The 21,102-nt window shown below is 40.7% G+C and overlaps 1 protein-coding gene across 2 annotated transcripts in view; it reads right to left on the bottom strand.

Annotated features, from left to right (window-relative positions):
- Positions 1 to 753: 753 nt before the first annotated feature.
- ppig (peptidylprolyl isomerase G (cyclophilin G)) overlaps positions 754 to 21,102 on the bottom strand; it is a 56,921-nt gene continuing 36,572 nt past the window's right edge. For both annotated transcript variants that reach the window (XM_080199007.1, XM_080199006.1), the window contains exons 10-13: positions 11,741 to 11,890; positions 10,430 to 10,517; positions 9,765 to 9,907; positions 754 to 4,407 (exon numbers count right to left, since the gene is read on the bottom strand). In XM_080199007.1, the coding sequence (XP_080055133.1) occupies positions 2,493 to 4,407; positions 9,765 to 9,907; positions 10,430 to 10,517; positions 11,741 to 11,890 (2,296 nt within the window). In that variant the 3' untranslated portion in view covers positions 754 to 2,492. The remainder of the gene's footprint in view (positions 4,408 to 9,764; positions 9,908 to 10,429; positions 10,518 to 11,740; positions 11,891 to 21,102) is intronic.

The raw sequence follows: 21,102 nt of genomic DNA, 5'->3' as shown, positions 1-21,102 counted from the left end.
ATTGAGGCTTCCAACTGCTGCTGAATATTGCCTTTAGAAAAAACAGACTGATTACAATCTGTGCAGCAGACTTCATAGCAAGTGTAATGCACGTTGTGGCAGAGCAGAAAGATCCCTGTCACAACATTTAATCTCACTGGCTTCAGACTTGGGAATGATTCTCACAGATGTTATAAGGATAGTTAGGCTCAATACTTACGTAACCTCCCCCCCCCCACTCCCCCTTACCAACATTTGCAGAACTGTACCTTAGCATGAATACCCAGCTTTGCTGCAAATAGGAGGAGGAATATAACAAAAACAGAACAAAAAAGTAGCAAAATAGAGAAACACATAGTGCACAAAATAGAAATCTGGACTTAAACTGGACGTACAAAGGTAGAAAAGTGGCAGTGTAATACTAAAGCTTGGAGGGTGGGCAACACACTAAAAACGAGCAGAGGCATCAGTTCCAGTAGGCTGTCTCATAACTTACATTTGGCATCAACTGGAATATAAACTCTAGTGCACAACAACAGTAATGTTATGTAGTCTGTTTCTTTTCTTCACCAGTTAACACTGGCAATCCAAATTCCAGTGAGCAATTGGGCGATGCCCCAGATGAATCAGTAACTGATAAGTAGCATATGTCAATAATGTTTGTGCTCAATGAAATAACTCTTCAGTTTACAGAGTTAGTATCGAGTACTGCTGTTTTAAATAATCACGAAATATACTAATAAATGATTCTCATTTATAAAATACCGTTTGAAGATTTTAATAATTTTATTGAAAGGTAGAATTTGTTATACGTTTTACAAATAAAATGTTTGCAATATGATTTTATTGCATGATAGAACTTTGTAAAAAAAAACACAAGGGCCGTACACTGATAACCATACATCTGTTGAAGAAACAACCTCTTCCATAAATTTACTACAGAATTTAATTACGTGGAGAAACAAACCTGCTTCCATGAGTTCAGAAAAAAAGATTTTAATCTTTATCTTTTCATACCAATTTAAATCAGAAATATTCAGACGATCCTTGAAGACGGAATCTGAGTAAGACAATTTTCAAACAATTGCAAGAAAAAATATGAAATAAAACATTAAATGTTGCCTGCCCCAAACATTAAGACTCCTGAAAAAAAAGGAATCAAAGCCTGGTTGCACAATTGGTGCATACAACTAGAAACATTTGTTATGTCTTAGACAAAATATTTAGCGAAGATCTGTTAAGAAATTCCATTTTGCCAAAAAGTTTAGAATTACTAAGGGACGAGGATACTAGAGCATCTGTTTCTCCAGATTAAGAGCCTCACCAGAATAAGAAATGTTTGCCCAAACAGAAAAGTTTAGGACATGTCATAGCATGACATTTCACTTTATGAAGCATGTTTGTTCGGTGTTGTGGTTGCAATGTGCAGAATATACAAACAATCACAGAGAGAAATAAATTCCACAGGAGTCTTCAGAAATACTATCTTTGTACTGGTAATTTGGTGGAGCTCCCTTGATTAATGACCGAGATCCATTACTACTCTGTATTAGATCACACAAACACGTGTAATTCTCAGTCTAGTCCAATTTAAAGAATTGATAACAATTCGTGGTGCTTGTATTTATGGAAATTGAACACAAGGGAAAACATGAAATTAAACCCTTGAATAAGACCCTACATTAAGTGAAAATTTCAAAGAATCTATTAGAATTTAAACTTGAAACCGTATTTGTCTTTTGTCATTTGTCGTAGTAATGTTATTACGACATCATAGCGGAACTAAAATAAGCAACTTTAAAAGATCCTGCAATACTTCGACCTGATAAAGGAAAATCAAATTTATATGTACAGTCAAGCTGAAAATAAAATATACAATATTAGTAAATTTCTGCACTCATCAAGGTGAGGCAAAGTCTTTACTATGATATGAGTCACTTCCAGGTCATGTGTAATGTAGGCTGAATGCAGAATATCAGTTTCAATACAGTATCCCCATCTCCCAGCACCAACCATCCAAATGGTCTCGGCCAAAAATTGGGACTGTTGCATTATGCTGTGAATTCAACACACGAGGAACTGGTCAAATCTGCCATAACTCATATAACAGAGGATCTCAGCTACTCAGATTTCTGTGAAAAAGCAGCAATTATCCCGTTCAAATATACTATTCCCACCCAAACAGAAAAACGTTAATGGTAATTATCACTATTGAAAACACTAAAATAAAACTCCAATAAAAAGTTATTTATTGGTCTGCTTCAGAAATGTCAAAAAATAAAATTAAAAACCATATGCTCCAAAAACTAAAACATTAAATGAAACCATCTTTTGCACCACTTTACAAATTTATTAAAAGTCCAGTAGTACAAATAATCCAGGCTGCAGATTGTCGAAAAAAAAAACAAACTCAACTTAAATTCAGGTTTAAAAGACATGTCCCAAACATGTCTCTGAAAAAAAAAATCACAGAAACATTTATTGGCAATTGACTGCTTGTCCATAAAGCACAGTTATTCACTTCTATCTTCATCTGAGCTAGGGGCTGAATCACAGTTTGAGTGCTGCTCTTTGTCATGGTTCCGATTTTTTATTCTGCTGTTTGACTTCTTAATTTTGTCATCACGTTCACACAATCTGCTTCTAGACGCAGACTTCTCTTCAGGCATTTTGCTTTTGCTATTCTCTCTTTTCTTCTTTAAACTGGGACTACTGCTTTTTTCCTTCTTATTCTTGCCCTCGTCCTCTTTATGACTCTCAGAGCTACTGCTACGATCCCTGCCCTGGCTCCTAGTATGGCTTTTCAGTTTTTCATTCTCCCTGTTGTGTACTATTTTCCCATTTGAACTTTGATTTTCAGCAACCTTTAACTCTTTCTCCTTATTTTGATTATCTCCAGAACTTTTTGATTTTGCTTCCTTCTTTGAATGGTCATACCTCTCTTTTTCAGGGGTTTTTTTGTCTCTACTCCTTGATCGTCCTCTTTTTTTCTGTTCTTTATCTCTGTTTCTTTGACCTTCTTTGCTCTGACTTCTATCTCTTTCCTTGCTTTTGGATTTTGTTCTTTTTTCTTGATCTTTGCTCTTGCCGCGTTCCTCATCATTACTACTGGATTTAGCCCAGTTTTCTTTGCGTTTTTCCCTGCCTCCACTTCTTGAGTTTGCATGTTTTTCTCTGTCTTTACTTTTCTCTTTTATCCTATCTTTACTCCTAGATTTGTCTCGCCTTGATCTTTCTTTACTTCTACTCTGTTGTCGATCTTTGCTTCTGGATTTGGCCCTTTTCCCCCTATCTTTGTCTTTACTCTCTTCTCGATCTCGGCTTCTAGATTTTGATTTGGCCCTTTTTTCTCGCTCTCTGCTTTTACTTCGTTCTCGACTTTTAGATTTTGATTTGGCCCGTTTTGCTCTCTCCTTGCTTTTACTCTGTTTACGATCTCGACTTCTGGATTTCGACCTGGCTCGTTTTCTCCTCTCTCTATTTTTACTCCGTTCTCGATCCCTACTTCTTGATTTTGCCTCTTTACCTCTCCCTTTGTTGCTACTCTGATCCCGATCCCTACTTCTTGATTTGGCCTCTTTACCCCTCCCTTTGGTGTTACTCTGTTCTCGATCCTTACTTCTGGACCTTGACTTGGCTCGTTTCTCCCACTCTTTACTGTTACTCAGCTCTGGGTCACGTGTGCTGGATTTTGACTTAGCTTGTTTCTCCCATTCTTTCCCATTACTCTGGTCTCGATCCCTGCTTCTGGATTTTGACTTGGCTTGTTTCTCCAACTCTTTACCGTTACTCTGTTCTCCGTCCCTACTTTTGGATTTGGACTCAGTTAGTTTCTCCAACTCTTTACCGTTATTCTGTTCTCGATCCCTACTTCTGGACTTGGACCGTTTCTCCCTCTCTTTACTATTACTCTTTTCCCGATCTCGAGTTCTAGATTTTGACTTTGTATATTTTCCTCTCTCTTTACTTCTACTCTGCTCTCGGCTTCTTGATTTTTCGCGCTTTCCTTGCTCTTTATTTGATTTTGTAGATTTATCCCTCTCTTTGTCTTTTGCATGCTCCCTATCTTTATTTCTTGAGTTTTCCCTCTTTTCTTTGTTTGGTTTTGGCTCTCTGTCCTTGCTTCTGGTTTTGGCGTGTTTTTCCCTATCTTTGCTTCGGCTTTGATTCCTTTCTTTACTCCTTGATTTGTTTCTCTTTTTAGATTTGTTTTTATCAGATTTGTCATCTTTGTTTGTTTTCTTCTGTTCTCTTTCTTTAGTTCTAGATCGATGACTCCTTCCAGTTTCTCGTTCTGTTTTCTTATCCCTCTCTCTGCTCCTTTTTGGACTGTCCACTATGTCCGGTTTGTAATCTGAAGTCATTCGCTCTCTTCCTCTGCCTGGGCTTCTATTGTTTTGGTTTTCTCGCTTTTCATTCACTTCACCCCTTTAAACAGCAGTTGGGGGGTGGGGGGGGAGTAAAAAAAGGAATTAGCAAACACCAAACTAAAAAATTGAAGCAAAATAATGCAGATGCTGGGAATCTGAAATAGAAATCGAGAATGCTAGAAATACTCAAGTCAGGCAGTGTCTGAGAAACAGAATTAATGTTTCACTAGAACGGTTCTGGTGAAATGTTATCACTGTTCTCTCTTTGAATAAGTATTGCCACACTTGAGTATCTCCAACATTTTGTGTTTCTATTTAAACAAAAGTACTTTTGAATCTAGCTGGAGTTGATAACTGTTGATATTTAGTGCATACAGAAGAACATTTATTTAATTTCATTCCTTGAATTGGCAATTAAAAAAACTTAAGAATGCAAAAATGGATGGAACACTATCCAGAATAAAAATATCGGCAATATAGTCTACAGTTAGTCTGCATAGATGCAGCTATTATATGTCACTAACAAATGTACTTTAAAAGGAACAGGCAGCAGTAACATTTCCCATTACTTGTAACTGAGTAATATCAACTACTTAGATTGTCTCAATGGATTTAAAGATTTGAAAATGCAAGCAATTCCTGAGAATTCAGGTGATGAAAAGTAAATTGAAGACAGAACACCGTGGATCAAGTTACATCATATATTCAGTAAACTTGTATGAACAAAGTGTATACAAAAAAAATTATCAAAGAAAGCCAATGCATGTCAAAAAGGGATAAAACAGACAAAACATGTTGTAGATAAACTTCTATTCTCAATTGATGCCCATCTTTTTGTTAACTGTTCCAGAACTCTTTGCCATACCACAAAATGAGCTTTATTATTTTTTTACAAGTTCAGAAAATACTTCTATGTTCATCATTAGGCATAGCAATTTACTTAGCATCCTCATTTGAATTTTTCCAAATAACATAGTATAAAAATTAAGGAATACAAAAATATCACATAAGTTTAATCTAATATTTTGCTTTTAAACACCTATTTGATTCAATTCCAGTTTAAAACATTGTTATAGCAAATTGCTTGACTGAATATTGACTTTGCTAAATAACTTCAAAATGCTTGTAATTAGTATTCTTTTCAGTATTTCATAATGAAAGTACTTCAAGCGTACAGCTACACTTGATTATCAGGAGTGGATTTAATTATCATTACAACAATAACATGTTAAACTCAATCCAACATTGTTTTAGAAGGGGATGGTCCTGTCCTGTTGATCACCTGGACTTCTTTGTGAAGAACTATCTAAGTGGGCTGTTGGGAAACTGCAAAATTATAGATCTGAATTTCCAAACAGCAGTTGAGAAAATTCCACATAGAAAGGCTATTAACTATGATCAAAGTTGTAGACACAAAAGTTAAATCCTCAAAATAAATAAGCAACTGTCTGAAAGGCAGGAAACAGCAAGTGCTTCTGTTGGTGTGAAGCACTGAACATGGTTTCCAGAGCTGTGTCTAATTTACATAAATGATGAGGACACATAAACAATTAAACTATCAGGGGTAGTGAAATCCATGTGATTGTTCAGAAATTACAGAAGGCAATATTTGAGGTGCAAACTCTGGAATAATTCAGGAAGTAATTAGGTGCTGAGCAAGGTGTGCGGAATTGTGGGTTTTTCAGGATGAATTAAGGTAGACCTTATCTGTAATGGTTGATATTAAATATTTCACATAACAGGGAAGGAATTACTTTGCTTCTTATTAGAAAGCATTCAAAATCAAAAGATAACCAAGAATGAAAGTTAATGGAAGGCAAAGATATGCTGGGAAAGTTGCCAAGAGTTCTTTTCACTTTAAAAAAAGTCTATTTTTTCTTCCACTATTTTGCTTGTTAAGCAGTTTATTGTTCCATCCAGGTCCCCTATTAGATCTGCTCAATTTCTCTTTGATAATATGACTGCACCATTACAACAACAATCAATCATGATCAACCAAGGCAACCTGTAGCCTCACAAGACATTATTCCTGATACAAATAGCCTATGTGACTCATAATCAAAAAATGAAAAATTCTGCCCTAAGTGTCACTCAGGTGAGAGAAGCAGAGTATACTCGCTGGTTTCACTGCTGGCTTTTCCCGGCGTATTTTCTGAGACTCGTAAAAAAGAATCCTGGAGGTAGATCCTAAGATGTCACACTGACAAGGCAGGCTCTAAACGAGCATGCCCCACTATAAACTTTCGCAAGCAACAGATCAGGAAGTACACATATGTGAAATCCCACTCACCTCCCCCCCAACACTTCTTGGACCTCGAAGGGTCGATAAGTCCTAAGTGATGGATCAACATTGTACCAGGCAACTGTTTTTCACTAAAAGGAGAAATTGTTTGGGGTATTCTTGCACACTTTATTAAGTTGAATTAACAGAGATCTACTTCCTCTCTCAGCAAAATATGTTCATGTGATATGGAGAGCAAGAGAGGGCAAGTGCAGAAAAAATATTATTGGAAGATAAAGTGAGATGAGAAAAACAGGAAAACAGAAATAACAATCAACAACTGGAAAAATCAATTTCAATGCAAAAAGGTGGATAGAGAAACTTCTCTGAAAAGTTATTTTCATAATTTGTTTTGAGTAAAACATTTTGTGCAGAAGGCCAATTCTGGGATTTTCTGCTCCTGATCATGTTGGATAACAGGAACAGAAGATAACACAACAATCAAATTGTATTTTACATTGGTTAAGTTAATGATTGTCTCTTCACCCAGTCAGTGAACAACATCAGGAATATCATTTACATTCATGAACACATCATCCTCAAGTTACTAAGTTCCTAGCGAAGTGGGTGAATCAGAAGCCAACTCACTATCAATATACATTGTGGGATCCGGAAGCATGAATCACCAATGGAGCTCATTAACTTTAAGTATAAATAAGCTTTACAACAATGATCCTACAGATAGGCTTTTGAATGTGTAATGGAGCATACTACCTTCACTGAAATCCTCAGAATTACAACTGCATTTGAAGTGAATTTTATTGATCAATAAACGTCTGAATTAATTTTGAACTTATTTTTTGGTTTTCAGATAATTTGCTACAAAAGGAGTACACCCACAAATCTCTTTAATTTGCATTCGCTATAGAAGGCAGTTTCCATAGGAGACCCACATTTCATATAAAGTAGGACTTATAATCTTCCACATATCATGAATGCGACAGTGTGCCACAGACCCGTGTGGGTTGCTGTCCATGGCTGTCAACACTGAATGGCAGAAATACCACAAAACCAGACTGTGGTGTCCAGCTATAACTATTAAAGCAAACTTACTTACAAGAAAAATAATTGCATAAAAGCAAAGGAACGCCATATGTGGCTAGTTTATTCAGCCTCTCCTCATAGCTCAACCCCCTCAACTCTGGTATCAGCCTAGTAAACCTCCTCTGCACTCCCTCCAAGGCCAAAATATCCTTGCGTAAGTACGGCGCCCAAAACTGCACACAGTACTCCAGCTGCGGCCTCACCAATGCCCTATACAGCCGCAGCAAGACCTCCCTACTTTTATATTCAATCCCCCTCGCAACGAAGGCCAGCATCCCATTCGCCTTCCTGACCACCTGCTGCACCTGCAAGCTGGGTTTTTGCGACTCATGCACAAGGACCCCAAGGTCCCTCTGCACTGTCGCCTTCTGCAGTTTTTCGCCACGTAAGTAATAATCCTTCCTACCATTATTCCTACCAAAGTGGACCACCTCGCACTTGCCAACATTAAATTCCATTTGCCATTTCCTGGCCCATTCGCCCAGCCTATCTAGATCCTTCTGTAGACTCTCCACACCCTCCGCACAATTTGCCGATCCACCAATCTTGGTGTCATCAGCAAATTTCGACACCCTACACTTGGTTCCCTCCTCCAGATCATCTATATAAATGGTAAATAGCTGAGGCCCCAGCACCGACCCCTGGGGCACTCCACTAGTCACCAACCGCCAATCCGAATAGCACCCATTGACCCCCACTCTCTGCCTCCTATTTGACAACCAATCCTCTATCCACGCTAACACCCTACCCCCAACTCCATGTCCCCTGACCTTCTGCAATAACCTCTTGTGAGGTACCTTGTCAAATGCCTTCTGAAAATCAAGAAAGACCACATCCACCGGCTCTCCTCTATCCACCGCCCTAGACACATCCTCATAGAACTCCAGTAAATTTGTCAGACACGACTTCCCTTTAACGAAACCGTGCTGCGTCTGCTCTATCAAGCAGTTCCCCTCAAGATGCCTCGCTATTTCCTCCTTGATGACGGATTCTAACGTTTTACCTACAACAGACGTTAAACTAACCGGCCTATAATTCCCTGCCTTTTGCCTGGCACCCTTCTTAAACAACGGCATAACATTAGCCGTTTTCCAATCTTCTGGCACTTCCCCGGAATCCAGCGACGTCTGGAAAATAACCACCAAGGCATCCACTATCACCTCCGCCATTTCTTTCAGAACCCTCGGATGCATTCCATCCGGTCCTGGCGACTTGTCCACAATCAGCCCCTCCAGTTTGTCGAACACCGCCTCTCTAGTAAGAGTAATGTCATTAAGACCCTCCAGTCCTACCACCTTTCCATCTCTAACACCCGGCAAATTATTCACGTCCTCCTCCGTGAAGACAAGTGAATTAATCCAGAATCTCAACAATTCACCAGTTCAGTGGTGAATGTTAGAATGAGACCCAATCAATGCAGGTAACCTTGCCATGTGCTTCCTACCATACCCATTTGGAAACAGGCATGAAAATACAAACAGGAAATAAGAGTTTCCAGCACATATACCATTAAAGCTGCCATCAGTACATCGCAACAAAAATGCTCATTCTCATTTGGGAAAGCAATCATACTATAATCAATTCTACCTTTCAAGCAGATAAGAGCATGAAAGCATAACTCCAGCTATTTGCTGGACTTCATTTGTTTTTGAAACCTGTCTTACATTTCAAAGTTTTCCCTTCCCAAAGGGCCAACTGATTCTGAGAATTTCCAAGTATTAACAATTGGAAAATATTAAAGGAATTTTTGATGCAATTAACATGAGAACAGAGGGAGCGGATTCCCTTGAGGAAACGATCCTACCTAATCTTCAGAGAATTAGAGATATCTTTACATTTGGGCATTATCTCTTTCCCCGCAAAATTAACAGAACATGTACGAGTACATTTACTTTGTCATCTTTTTGAAGTCAGTAGCATATCACGTTTCATTTAAAAGATGTCATTTGAATTTTACAGTTAATAAGCGTCCATCAACCAGCTAATAACCTAATAATTTTCATGAGATACTGCGAGCCTATAAATTAAATGACATTTAAAATACTCTTTTCTGTAGACAATACAGAACACATTCACTTTGTAACGCTTACTTGTCTCCTTTGATCCATCGTTCTCCACTTGAAACCCTCATTCTTTGTGCTCGTTGCATTTCCTGTCTCCAGTGTGGTGGGGTTTCACTGCGCCTAAATCGATCTCTTGACCGAGACCTTGACCTCGAAGGTGTTCGATATCGCTACACAAAATAATTTTTAGAATGCATGAATGTGTATAGACGAATTATATATCTTATAAGAATGAACAAATGTGTATCTATATAGCATCATTCACAATGTTAAAGTCCCAAAACATTTTACAACCAATAAACTCGTTATTGAGGTGCAATGTGGGAACATATGGCTGTCAATTTACACATAGCAAGGTCTCACAATTAAACAAATGGTTCATTTGTTTAGTAATGGTGATGGTCAACCAGGACACAGAGAACTCCCCTCTTTTATTCAAACACTACCATGGGAACTTTTATATCCATTTCAACAGGCAGATAAAGGTTCTGTTTACAATTGATCCCAAAGGTGTTCTCACTTTGTACTGGGATGAAGTGTCCAGCCCATTCCTGAAGTGTCTTCTGGAACTTGACTAAGAATTGAGAATGTTTTCACTCAGTCAAGCCTGTCAGTCAAGAATTAACTTTCTAACTTCTTTCCATTAATAGCTTTAGAGCAAAAAAGATTCTTTATGTAAAGCAACTACATACCCGAGGTCCTCTTCCTTTAATTTTTCGGCCTGACCTGGTTACTAAGAGCCGTCTTTGATATGTAGACATTTGAGAATTTGATACATTGCTGTTAAAAATAAAGACAATTATTTCACAGCAATATTTACTCATGACTGAAATCAAAAGCATGGGCAAAAGTTAATTCTCCAACTTTAGTTTAACCTCACAAGCTCAAAATGGCCACTTTCAACATGATATATATAGTTGATGTAGAGCTGGCAGAATTATTGAGATAGAGGCCAGAGTAGAATTTTGGATGAGCTCAAGTTCACAGAAGGTGGAGGTCAGCCAGAAGAAGACTGGGATTCTTAACTGCTTGGAAATATTAAAATTCATACAGTGCTTTATTAGTACAAATTTCGGGTGACATAATTTACTTCCTGGAAAGCAAACAATTAAATACTGACACAGGACTGTCATTTCTTTTCATAACCAAATAAGATGGTTCCACAGGCCTCAACACAAAACTGAATAGGCCACGCTCTTCTATCCAGTCACGGTTGTTTCATTTTAGGGATCACTCATCAGGAAATGCTCTTTGAAGTTCTGCCGAACATAAAATTGATCTCCAGGCAAGACAGCATATATTTGCCATTTGTAGTTGTTCTAAAAACAATAAGAGTCAACCATGAAGTGTGGGACTGGAGTCACATGTTGATCAGACCAGGTAAAGGTGAGAAGTCATCTGCTTGAAGGACATTAGTGATTGTTAGATTTACAGAAAGTTAAGCAGCTTTCACAGCTATTTTATCTGGTGTCAAGATTTATTAAATTGAATTTCAGAACTTGCCAAGTGGGATTTGAACATAAGAACATAAGAAATAGGAGCAGGAGTAGGCCAACTAGCCCTTCGAGCCTGCCCCGCCATTCAATAAGATCATGGCTGATCTGTCGTGGCTCAGTTCCACATTCCCGCCCTCTCCCCATAACCCTTAATCCCCTCTCTCATCAAAAACCCATCAACCCGCGTCTTAAAAATATTTAGCGAGGCAGCCTCCATCACTTCAACGGGCAGAGAATTCCAGAGATTCACCACCCTTTCAGTGACTATCCTGGCAGCATCCAGAGTTTCTGGTCTAGTAGTTTATCCAGTAGGCCACAGTACCTTCTAAACTGCATTCATCAGCCATTCGCAGAATAAAAGTGTGGATATAAAATCTGCACGATGAACGGGTGTCCATGAAAGCAAATGTCATGTAATATCTCACAGACCTAGAGGTGGATGGGAATTAATTTCACCTACATAAAATCTGCTGAAAATTGCTCCACAGCCCATACAATCATACTAACCTCTCCTTTTTCTTCTCTTTCTCTTTTTCATCTGTCTTGTGAGGGCTCTTTCGCATTAGGAATCTGTTCTCTGGTACAGGAGGGATTTCTTCAGCACGGACAGTGGCAACTGTCTGCAGTGTGGTACTTTCTGTACTTTCATCTGATGAACTTCCAAAACAAAGTTAAACAAATGAACACTCTAATTACTGAAGAAAGGGTATACTTATTACCTAAATAAACAAATACCTAATTCCCCATAGCATTGTACACAGGGTTGTGAAAATGAGGGTTGATCAGATAATAAAATAAAGTTGGGGGAAACGAGGAAACGGCTGAGGAAACAGAGGTAAAAATGGGGGATTAGCAAGGGATAAAGTAAAGTAATGGTAGGGTGAAGAGACTGGGAGAGACAAATCAGTAGGGTTAGTGACACTGAAACATGGAATATGTGCACTTGCTCTGGATGGAAAATGCAGCTATATGCATGTACACACAGGATGGGAAAGGCAATCATGCATGTATGTGTTTTAATGTTAAAATGGAATTCAGACAAGGAATTGGTAGCTTGAGGCTAAAAACATGCCCAGAGAACGAAAGGTATGGGGTGGAATTCTCCCCCAAAACATTCGAAGTGTCAAATTCACGTAAAAGCTGGAGTAAATCCCACTGGTTTTCTTAGCAGGACTTTCAAAATGAATCTCCCACACTCTGTGCATCAGAGTGCCCTACTGTGAATCAAACAAAAAATCTGTGGATGTGGCCTACTCCCACTGAAGAGCATAGTACTGAGCAGGCCACTGCGCAGATGCTGATCTCTCAGTGCCAAAATCAGTGCACATGCATAGTGGACCACACTGCTGGCTTTGCGCTCACTGAGCAGCTTGACTACTGGCCGTGCGAAACCCCACTCAACGATCGCTGGCCTCCCGGATGTATCCGAGCCACACTCGACACCCCTCCCACCTCCTCAGTCCTGATATTCCTGCTCCAACCCCCGGCAGGTTGACCACCTTCTCCCACCCCGATGGCCAGCCCATCTGTCGACGCCGAGTACAGAGTGACAGAGGGACCTCCCCCGATCCCCACCATCCCCATAGGCCCCTCTGCCTCTGGCCCCTTGTCACTGCCTGACGCCCAATGGGCAATACTAGGATGTCCCCTTGGCATTGTCACTTTGCCCCTTGGGCAGTACCAGGGAGCCAAACTGGCACTGCTAAACTGGCTCCCCCTTCACTCCAGCGTGGTCGGACCACCAACTCCCCATTTTTGGGGAGCTGTTGTAAATCCCACCAGGGTGGGACAGTCCTGGCAGGGGGGTGGGCTCGTGGGCCCGGAGACTTCAGCCCCGGCCCACTAACTAAATATAAATGATATTAAAATCGCCATTAGTATAACTTATTCAACTCTGCACCAATTTAGTCAGCAGAGCCAAAAATCTGGCAGCCGATGACGTGCTGATGCCGTGGTGCCCGGCAGGAAGCCGATTACACAGCCTCCATGAGTCTCCTGGCCCCCTGTGCTGCTAGAGCTGGGAGAATCGCCCCCATGATGTCTTTGAGCTGGGGATTTGTTCAGTGTGATCGGTGGTGGGAAAGTGAAGAGTTTTTCTCGATTCTGCGTTTTCTACATTCAAATGAAATACGTGCATAAAAATAAGTATTACACGGCGGTAACTAGTTACCGTTATGTGTGAATATTACTAATACACACTTTAACCCTCCATGATTCCATAATCACCTGCCAACAGACTGTTATTTTAGCTTTCGCAATGTTTTCATTTTCTCAAATAGCCAACTTAAAAGCTGGAAGTATTAATAAATACTAATTAGTTAAAGCTGAAACTCCACTCAATGGTTTCTTTCCATGCCCACAGTTTTCCACTCTGTACCCAATTCCTTCATCTTTTTATTGCACATCTGCAATTTCCCTTGAGAAGGTGGTGATGAACCATTTTTTTGAACTACTGCGGTCCTGGTGTATAACAGTAGTGCTGTAAGGGAGTTTCAGTATCTTGACCCAGTGACAGTATAGCTGCTGCAATGTATTTCCAAGTCAAGATGGTGTGCAATTTGGGTGGGATCTTGTAGACAGATGCATGTTGCTTTTGTTCTACTAGGTAGCAGAGGTCAAGAGTTTGGAGCCTTCTCCAGTAGTTGTGGTGCATCTTGTAAAATAAATGTTGCATAATGTGCCATCTACATCAACCTGTCATGTTTTACAATAAATCTGATTTTTTTCCAATATAGGCAGCTAATGTTGCAGGCTAGGAACAGCATTGGGGTGCTACATACAACCCTTAAAGGGCAGTTTGACCTATCAAGATCGATAAAGCATGTTGCTCCAGACTTCGTTAATAACAGAATTGAACAGAATATTAAGGGTAATTAAAGAAACATCGAACGAAAGTAATAAAACATTAGGCTTTACAAAATAATTGAGTTACTGATAAAACAGATTTTCAAGTAAGTGAAACGTTATTGAGAAATGAACAGTAAAAGTAGTAGAAGCTTACAACAGGTAGACCATTGCAATTGGTTAACCAACGTTAGTTATCAGAGAACACCTACAGCTGCAAAGGTAAAGACTAATTTACTTAAAGAATTATTTCTACTGCAATAAATTGCTTGAAACTCAAAAGGCCACTGGACATCATATAAGAAATTTAGTGATACAGAATGAATTTGTATCCAAAGAGACACTGAACACAGGGAACTTGTTAAGTTATTGCAAAAAGAATACAATGCCAAGGTGTCAATAAAATATCTAAAAATGCTCCCATTTGTCCATTGAAAAAAGATAAACCTGTCCTTCACATATCAGAAACATAAACAAATCTGGTCATACAATGCCATGTAGTTGGAGAAATCATTCTTTTGATCATTTCAGATAAAGTGAAGTTCATAATTCACTTTATTTGCACAAAAAAGTTATCTTTACAGTCTTTTTAATGGTTTCTGACCTTTCAGTGCCATTAGTCCTCTTTAATGATTGGCAATTTACATGGTGTACAATCTTGGTGTCAATCATTTAAAGAAAATCCTGGCATGCACTGTATTACCCCAGCTCCAAAGCATGTCAGAGGTTGTTTTAATTTACATTCAGGGAGATGTGCGCAGATGGTTTGTAGAGCAACAGTGATACTTTCCAGGTGCTGCAATTTTCACAAGTTGTCATTCAATTAGTAAAGTGATTGCTTGGGGAGGATTCACAAACTCGCTTTGTGAAGATAAATTTTGAACTGAAATGTAACTGCAGATCAAAGCTTATTAACATACTTGACAACGCCGTAGATTTTTAAAATATTTCTATATTAGAAACTTTACTTCAGTATTAAATCTCCACATTTGGCCAAATCTGTTCACTATTCCGAGATCATTCATGAGTGGAAAGATAGTTCCTAGCTTCTTTCCTCCCATATAAATTGTTCTTAAGCTCCTCTCCTTGAATCCTCTACCCTTACCTGCAGAGTCAAGTGCAAAGATCTAACGGCTTGAAACTGGATACAGCCGCACGGCTGTATTTCAATTACAATCTGTAACCTCAGGGCCAAGCATATCCTTCACTCTACCATTACTATCAAACCCAAGGATCTTAACTCAATTCAATGAAGGGCGCGAGCCTGTTGGGAGCAACACCAGGCATTAAAAATAACGTGCTAACTCTAGTGAATTCTTAATGGCAAAAAGCAGAAGCAGCATGCAATAGACAGAGCTATGAGATCCATAACCAATGGATGAGATGGAAGTTCTGCACGCTGCCATATCGAGTCGTGAATAGTGGTGGACAATGAAACATTGAAGAAGGGGATTTCGAACCAGCTAATAAGATTCATAGGCAGAGTGCAGTCTTTCAGACGACAAGGGATTGGTAAAGAGTTAAATGATTATTAGGCAAGCTAACACAGTTTACACATACCTGAATGCAATAAGTGAACCAGAACAAGTAGTTATGATTTTAAAACATATATGCTGATATTTCAAATGTGCTGTTCACTTTAGTCGAGCAAAGTTACCGAAAGTCATGATGGTAAATGTTATTAATTTAAAACGAGCGGTCTGGAAACCGGCTAGTCAGTGTAGAGATAATGGGAATTTCTATGAAGGAATGTATTCTGCAACGTTAATGAACAGATGTATTCACTGCCAGATACAAGGGTAGATATGTCCCTGGGCGCAGGAACACATGTCTATTCCACTTGGCTATGAGCAGTGGGAATGTTCACTTTGGCCTTACGGTAATGTCTGCTGTTATCAGGAAACAGAGATTCGGTTAGAGCCAAGAAGGGTGGTCACAGCCGATCTGAAGGATGAATAAAACTCACTATGCTATTAAGTATCATATGGTTGGCTGAGGTACTTGACAGAGGGATTTGTATTAATGTATGCTTACTAAATGAAATTGATTTTAACCTAATGAGAGACAGAAATATTGATTAGGAAAAACTATAATTGATCTGTATTTGATGATGTGATTCAGATTTTGTAGTTAGCACTGCTGCCTCACAGCACCAGGGACCCGGATTTGATACCTGGCACGGGTCACTGCTTGTGTGGAGTCTACATGTTCTCCCCATGCCTGCAAGGGTTTCCTCCAGGTGTTCTGGTTTCCTCCTACAGTCCGAAAGATGTGCTGGCTAGGTATATTGGCCATGCTAAATTCTTCATCAGTGTACCCGAAAAGATGTCCGAGTGTGGTGACTGGGGGATTTTCACAATAACTTCATTGCAGTCTTAATGTAAGCATACTTGTGGCACCAATAAATAAACTCTAAAAAAATCCTAAAACATCCTGACAAAACTCTGCATCCTCTTAAGGAACTTCACATCTTTCCTGATGTTTGGTAAACAGAACTGGACACAACACTCTAGTTGGGATGTAATCAGAGTTTTATATAGGTCCAGCATAATGTCTTGCTTTTGTACTCAATACCTCAAAGCCCAGTTACCCATATGCTTTCCTAACCATTTCTTTGTCATGTCAACGGACACACACCCCCAGGGTCCTTCTGTTTCTGCACACTTTTTAGAATTGTGCCAGTCTGTATTGCCATTTCCCATCCTTTCTGCTCATATGCATAAGCTCATACTTCTCTATTAAATTCCATCTGCCACTTGTTTGCCCACTCTGCTAACCTATGGTCTGCCACTCCTCTTAAAATTGGCATCATCGGCAACTTTGGAAATTTTACTCTGTATTTCAAAATCCAAGTCATTTACATATAGCAAAAACAAAGCTGTCATCCTTGCACTCACCCTTAGACATCACTGTCTACCACTTTCCAGTCCAAAAAACAACCATCTACCATAACTATGTGGCCTTATGTCCCACCCAGGACTAGGAGGATAATTAACTACAATTTACTGCTTTCTGTCCTTAAGCCAATTTTTTAATCCAATTACACTTGAACACTGGAGCCCATAATGGAACTTGGTATAATGTGGGTCAGTCTTGGGACTCTAAAATTTTAATTTAAATGTATTCTTCCAGAATGTCTTTCTCACGAGGTATCAAACACACTCAAGTTGTAAATGCTCCACAATGCCAATCCTCTGCCAGGTATTACTTAGAACCATCCAACAAATGGAAATATGAATTTAAATGAGTATGATTGACGTTCACAAATATGTTCTTTATTAATAGCTGGTTTATAGGTAATGCTTTTGTTGTTATTTCAATACATTTTTTGTAATAAAGTGCATGGTTAGATTTAGAACCAACCAAATGAGATGCAAGCCTTGTGCCTAAGTAAGAAGCTCATCTAATGAAATGTTTTCATTGTAACTGAATGCCATTTTCTCTGTACAACTGCAAGTCAAATTTAGAACAGGACCATCTGCATAAACAACCTATATGAAATCACGTCTATGAATCACAAAGGAGAAAACCTTACACCATCACAGAAAAACTGAAAATCATCGACTATATCAAGGAAGGTGCTCTGCAAGCTTCCATTTTGAAAGGAATAATTGCTGCATTAATGCTTAGTGAGGGCATAAAGATGAAGCTAAGGAGTTTGTCAATCAAGATGATTGAAGGAGGTTCTGTGGGCAGAGGCGTGACTCCAGGATGGTGGTCTGCCTCCCTGGAGCAGGGGTACAGGACGTAACGGAAAGGGTAGAGGGAATTTTGAAAGGGGAGGGGACCCAGGCAGAGGTAATAATACACGTAGGGGAGAGGGACGTAGGAAGGAGGAATAGGGTAGATGTCTGTAGGCAATTTAGGGAGTTGGGGTCCAAACTGAGGAGCAGGACCTCCAGGGTGGCATTCTCTGGGTTGCTGCCTAGTTCCAGCAGGGCTAGGAATGACGAGATCATGCAGCTGAATGCATGGTTGAGGGATTGGTGTAGGGTAGAGGGCTTTACTTTTGTAGACCACTGGGAGGTATTTATGAGAGAAGGGCAACTGCATAGGAGGGGTGGGGAGAATGTGAATGGGAGGGGAACTAGCGTCTTAGCAGGGAGGTTAGCTGGTGTGTTTAGGAATGGTTTAAACTAATAAGGAGGGGGGGTGGGGATGTGGCTGATAGCTCATTAGACGCTGGGGCCGGGAGAGAGTTGGGTGAAAGGAAAATTATCAGGGAGAAGGAGGTTCCGAGGGACACTGGTGGGTTGAACTGTGTCTGTTTCAATGTGAGGAGTGTGACAAGAAAAACGGATGAGCTTAGGGCCTTGACGTTTGTGAGGAAGTTAGATGTGGTGGCAGTAACGGAGATGTGGTTACGTGAAGGGCAGGACTGGCAGCTGAATGTTCCTGGGTATATGTGTTTTAGGTGTGATAGAGGAGGGTTAAAGAGAGGTGGAGGGGTGGCACTGTTAGTAAAGGAGAACATCACAGTAGTACAGAGGGAGGACAATATGGAGGAGTTAGGGATTGAGTCGCTGTGGGTGGAGTTGAGGAATAAGAAGGGAGAGATTACGATGCTAGGGGTATACTATAGGCCACCCAACAGCACGAGGTCAGTGGAGGAAGGCATTTGCAGGGGCATTTTGTATAGGTGCAGAAAGAATAAGGTGGTCGTAGTGGGTGGCTTTAATCTTCCTGGAGTGGATTGGAAGGTGCCTAGAGCTGGGGGTACGGAGGGAGAGGAGTTTGTAAAATGTGTTTTGGAAGGGTCCCTAGAGCAGTACGTAACTAGCCCGACTAGGGAAGGGGCTATACTGGATTTAGTGTTGGGTAATGAGCCGGGGCAGGTGGTTGAGGTTGAGGTAGGCGAACGTGTGGCTAACAGTGACCACAAGTCCATCTACTTTAGGATAAAAATGGAAAGGGATGAGTGCCGTCCGAATGGGAGGGTGCTGAACTGGGGGAAGGTGCGCTATGGCCAGATTAGGAGGGAGCTGAAGGACACTGATTGGGAGGGACTGTTAGCTGGCAAGTCCACGGTTGGCAAGTGGGAGGCTTTTAAGGGCAAACTGAAAATGTTGCAGGAAAGGCATGTTCCGGTTAAGCGGAAGGATGGGAAAGGTAGGATTAGAGAGCCGTGGATTACAGGGGGTATCGGAGACTTGGTTAGGAAGAAGAGGGAGGTGTACGTTAGGTCGAAACAACTGGGTATGGAGAGTGCGCTGGAGGAATATAGAGAGAGTAGGAAGGAGCTAAAAAGGGGAGTTAGAAGGGTGAAGAGAGGGCATGAAATGGCTTTGGCTGATAGGATTAAGGAAAATCCAAAGGCATTTTATTCCTATATTAGGAGCAAGAGAGTGGTTAGAGGGAAAATTGGTCCTCTTAGGGACAAAGGAGGGGAGTTATGTATTGAGTTGGAGGGAATGGGGGAGATCCTGAATGAATACTTTGTGTCGGTATTCACCAAGGAGAGGGGTTCGGTGTCGTGCAGTGTCTTGGAGGGAGCTGTAGATCAGTGGCAGGAAATATCCATTACGAGGGAGGAAGTGCTAAGGCTTTTAGGTAGCGTAAAGACGGATAAAGCTCCGGGGCCTGATGGTATTTATCCCAGGCTGCTTAGGGAGGTGAAAGATGAAATTGCTGGGCCTCTGGCGCAAATCTTTGTCTCTTCTTTGGACACAGGTGAGGTCCCAGAAGACTGGAGGGTAGCTAATGTTGTACCGCTGTTTAAAAAAGGTAGTAGGGATAACCCTGGAAATTATAGACGGGTGAGTTTGACATCGGTGGTAGGAAAATCAATGGAAAAAATACTTAGGGGTAGGATGTATGAGCATTTGGAGCGTTGCGATCTGATTAGGGATACGCAACATGGCTTTGTTAGGGGGAGGTCTTGCCTTACGAATCTGGTAGAATTCTTTGAGGAGGTGACAAAAACGGTTGACGATGGGAGAGCCATTGATGTCATCTATATGGATTTCAGTAAGGCGTTGGACAAAGTCCCTCATGGTAGGCTGGTAGAAAAGGTTAAGGCGCATGAGATACAAGGACAGGTAGCTAGGTGGGTTGAGAACTGGCTGGGCAATAGGAGACAGAGGGTAGTTGTTGAGGGGACTTTTTGGGCTGGAGGCCAGTGACCAGTGGTGTGCCGCAGGGCTCAGTACTGGGACCTCTCCTCTTTGTAGTATACATAAACGACTTGGAAGAGAGCGTACGCGGTGTGGTCAGCAAGTTTGTGGATGACACCAAGATGGCAGGATTGGCGGATACTGAGGTGGAATGTCAGGTGATACAGCAGGATATAGATAGGTTGGTACATTGGGCAGATAGGTGGCAGATGGAATTTAATCCTGACAAATGCGAGGTGATGCATTTTGGAAGGAATAATGCAGAGAGGAGCTACGTGATAAAAGGTAGACCGATTAGGAGTATAGAAATAGAGGGACCTGGGAGTGCAGGTTCACAAGTCTATGAAGGTTGCGACACAAGTAGAGAAGGTTGTGAGGAAAGCTTATGGAATGCTAGCCTTTATAGGAAGGGGTATAGAGTATAGGAGCTGCCGTCTAATGCTTCAGTTGTACAGAACGTTGGTTAGACCGCATTTGGAGTACTGCGTCCAGTTCTGGTCACCTTACTACCGGAAGGACGTGGAGACTCTGGAGAGGGTGCAAAGGAGGTTTACCAGGATGTTGCCTGGCATGGAAGGACTGAGTTATGAGGAAAGGTTGGAGAAACTGGGACTTTTCTCCTTGGAAAGATGGAGATTAAGGGGAGACATGATAGAGGTATATAAGATACTGAAGGGAATAGATAGAGTCAATAGTGATAAGCTGCTCCCTAGATTGGGTCCAATTACGAGAGGTCATGATCTAAGGGTGAGGGGGAAGAAGTATAATTTGGGTATGAGAGGAAGGTTCTTCACGCAGAGGGTCGTGGGGGTATGGAACGCGCTACCGAGTAGGGTGGTGGAGGCAGGCACGTTGGATTTGTTTAAGGTTTACTTAGATAGACACATGAGCGAAGCAAGGATGGAGGGTTAT

The sequence above is a fragment of the Carcharhinus amblyrhynchos genome, chromosome 11, assembly GCF_965287045.1.
Source record: "Carcharhinus amblyrhynchos chromosome 11, sCarAmb.v2.hapA, whole genome shotgun sequence".
Taxonomy (NCBI): Eukaryota; Metazoa; Chordata; class Chondrichthyes; order Carcharhiniformes; family Carcharhinidae; genus Carcharhinus; species Carcharhinus amblyrhynchos.
The sequence above is the reverse complement of the archived record's forward strand: the minus strand, read 5'-3'. Positions and strand labels throughout refer to the sequence as shown.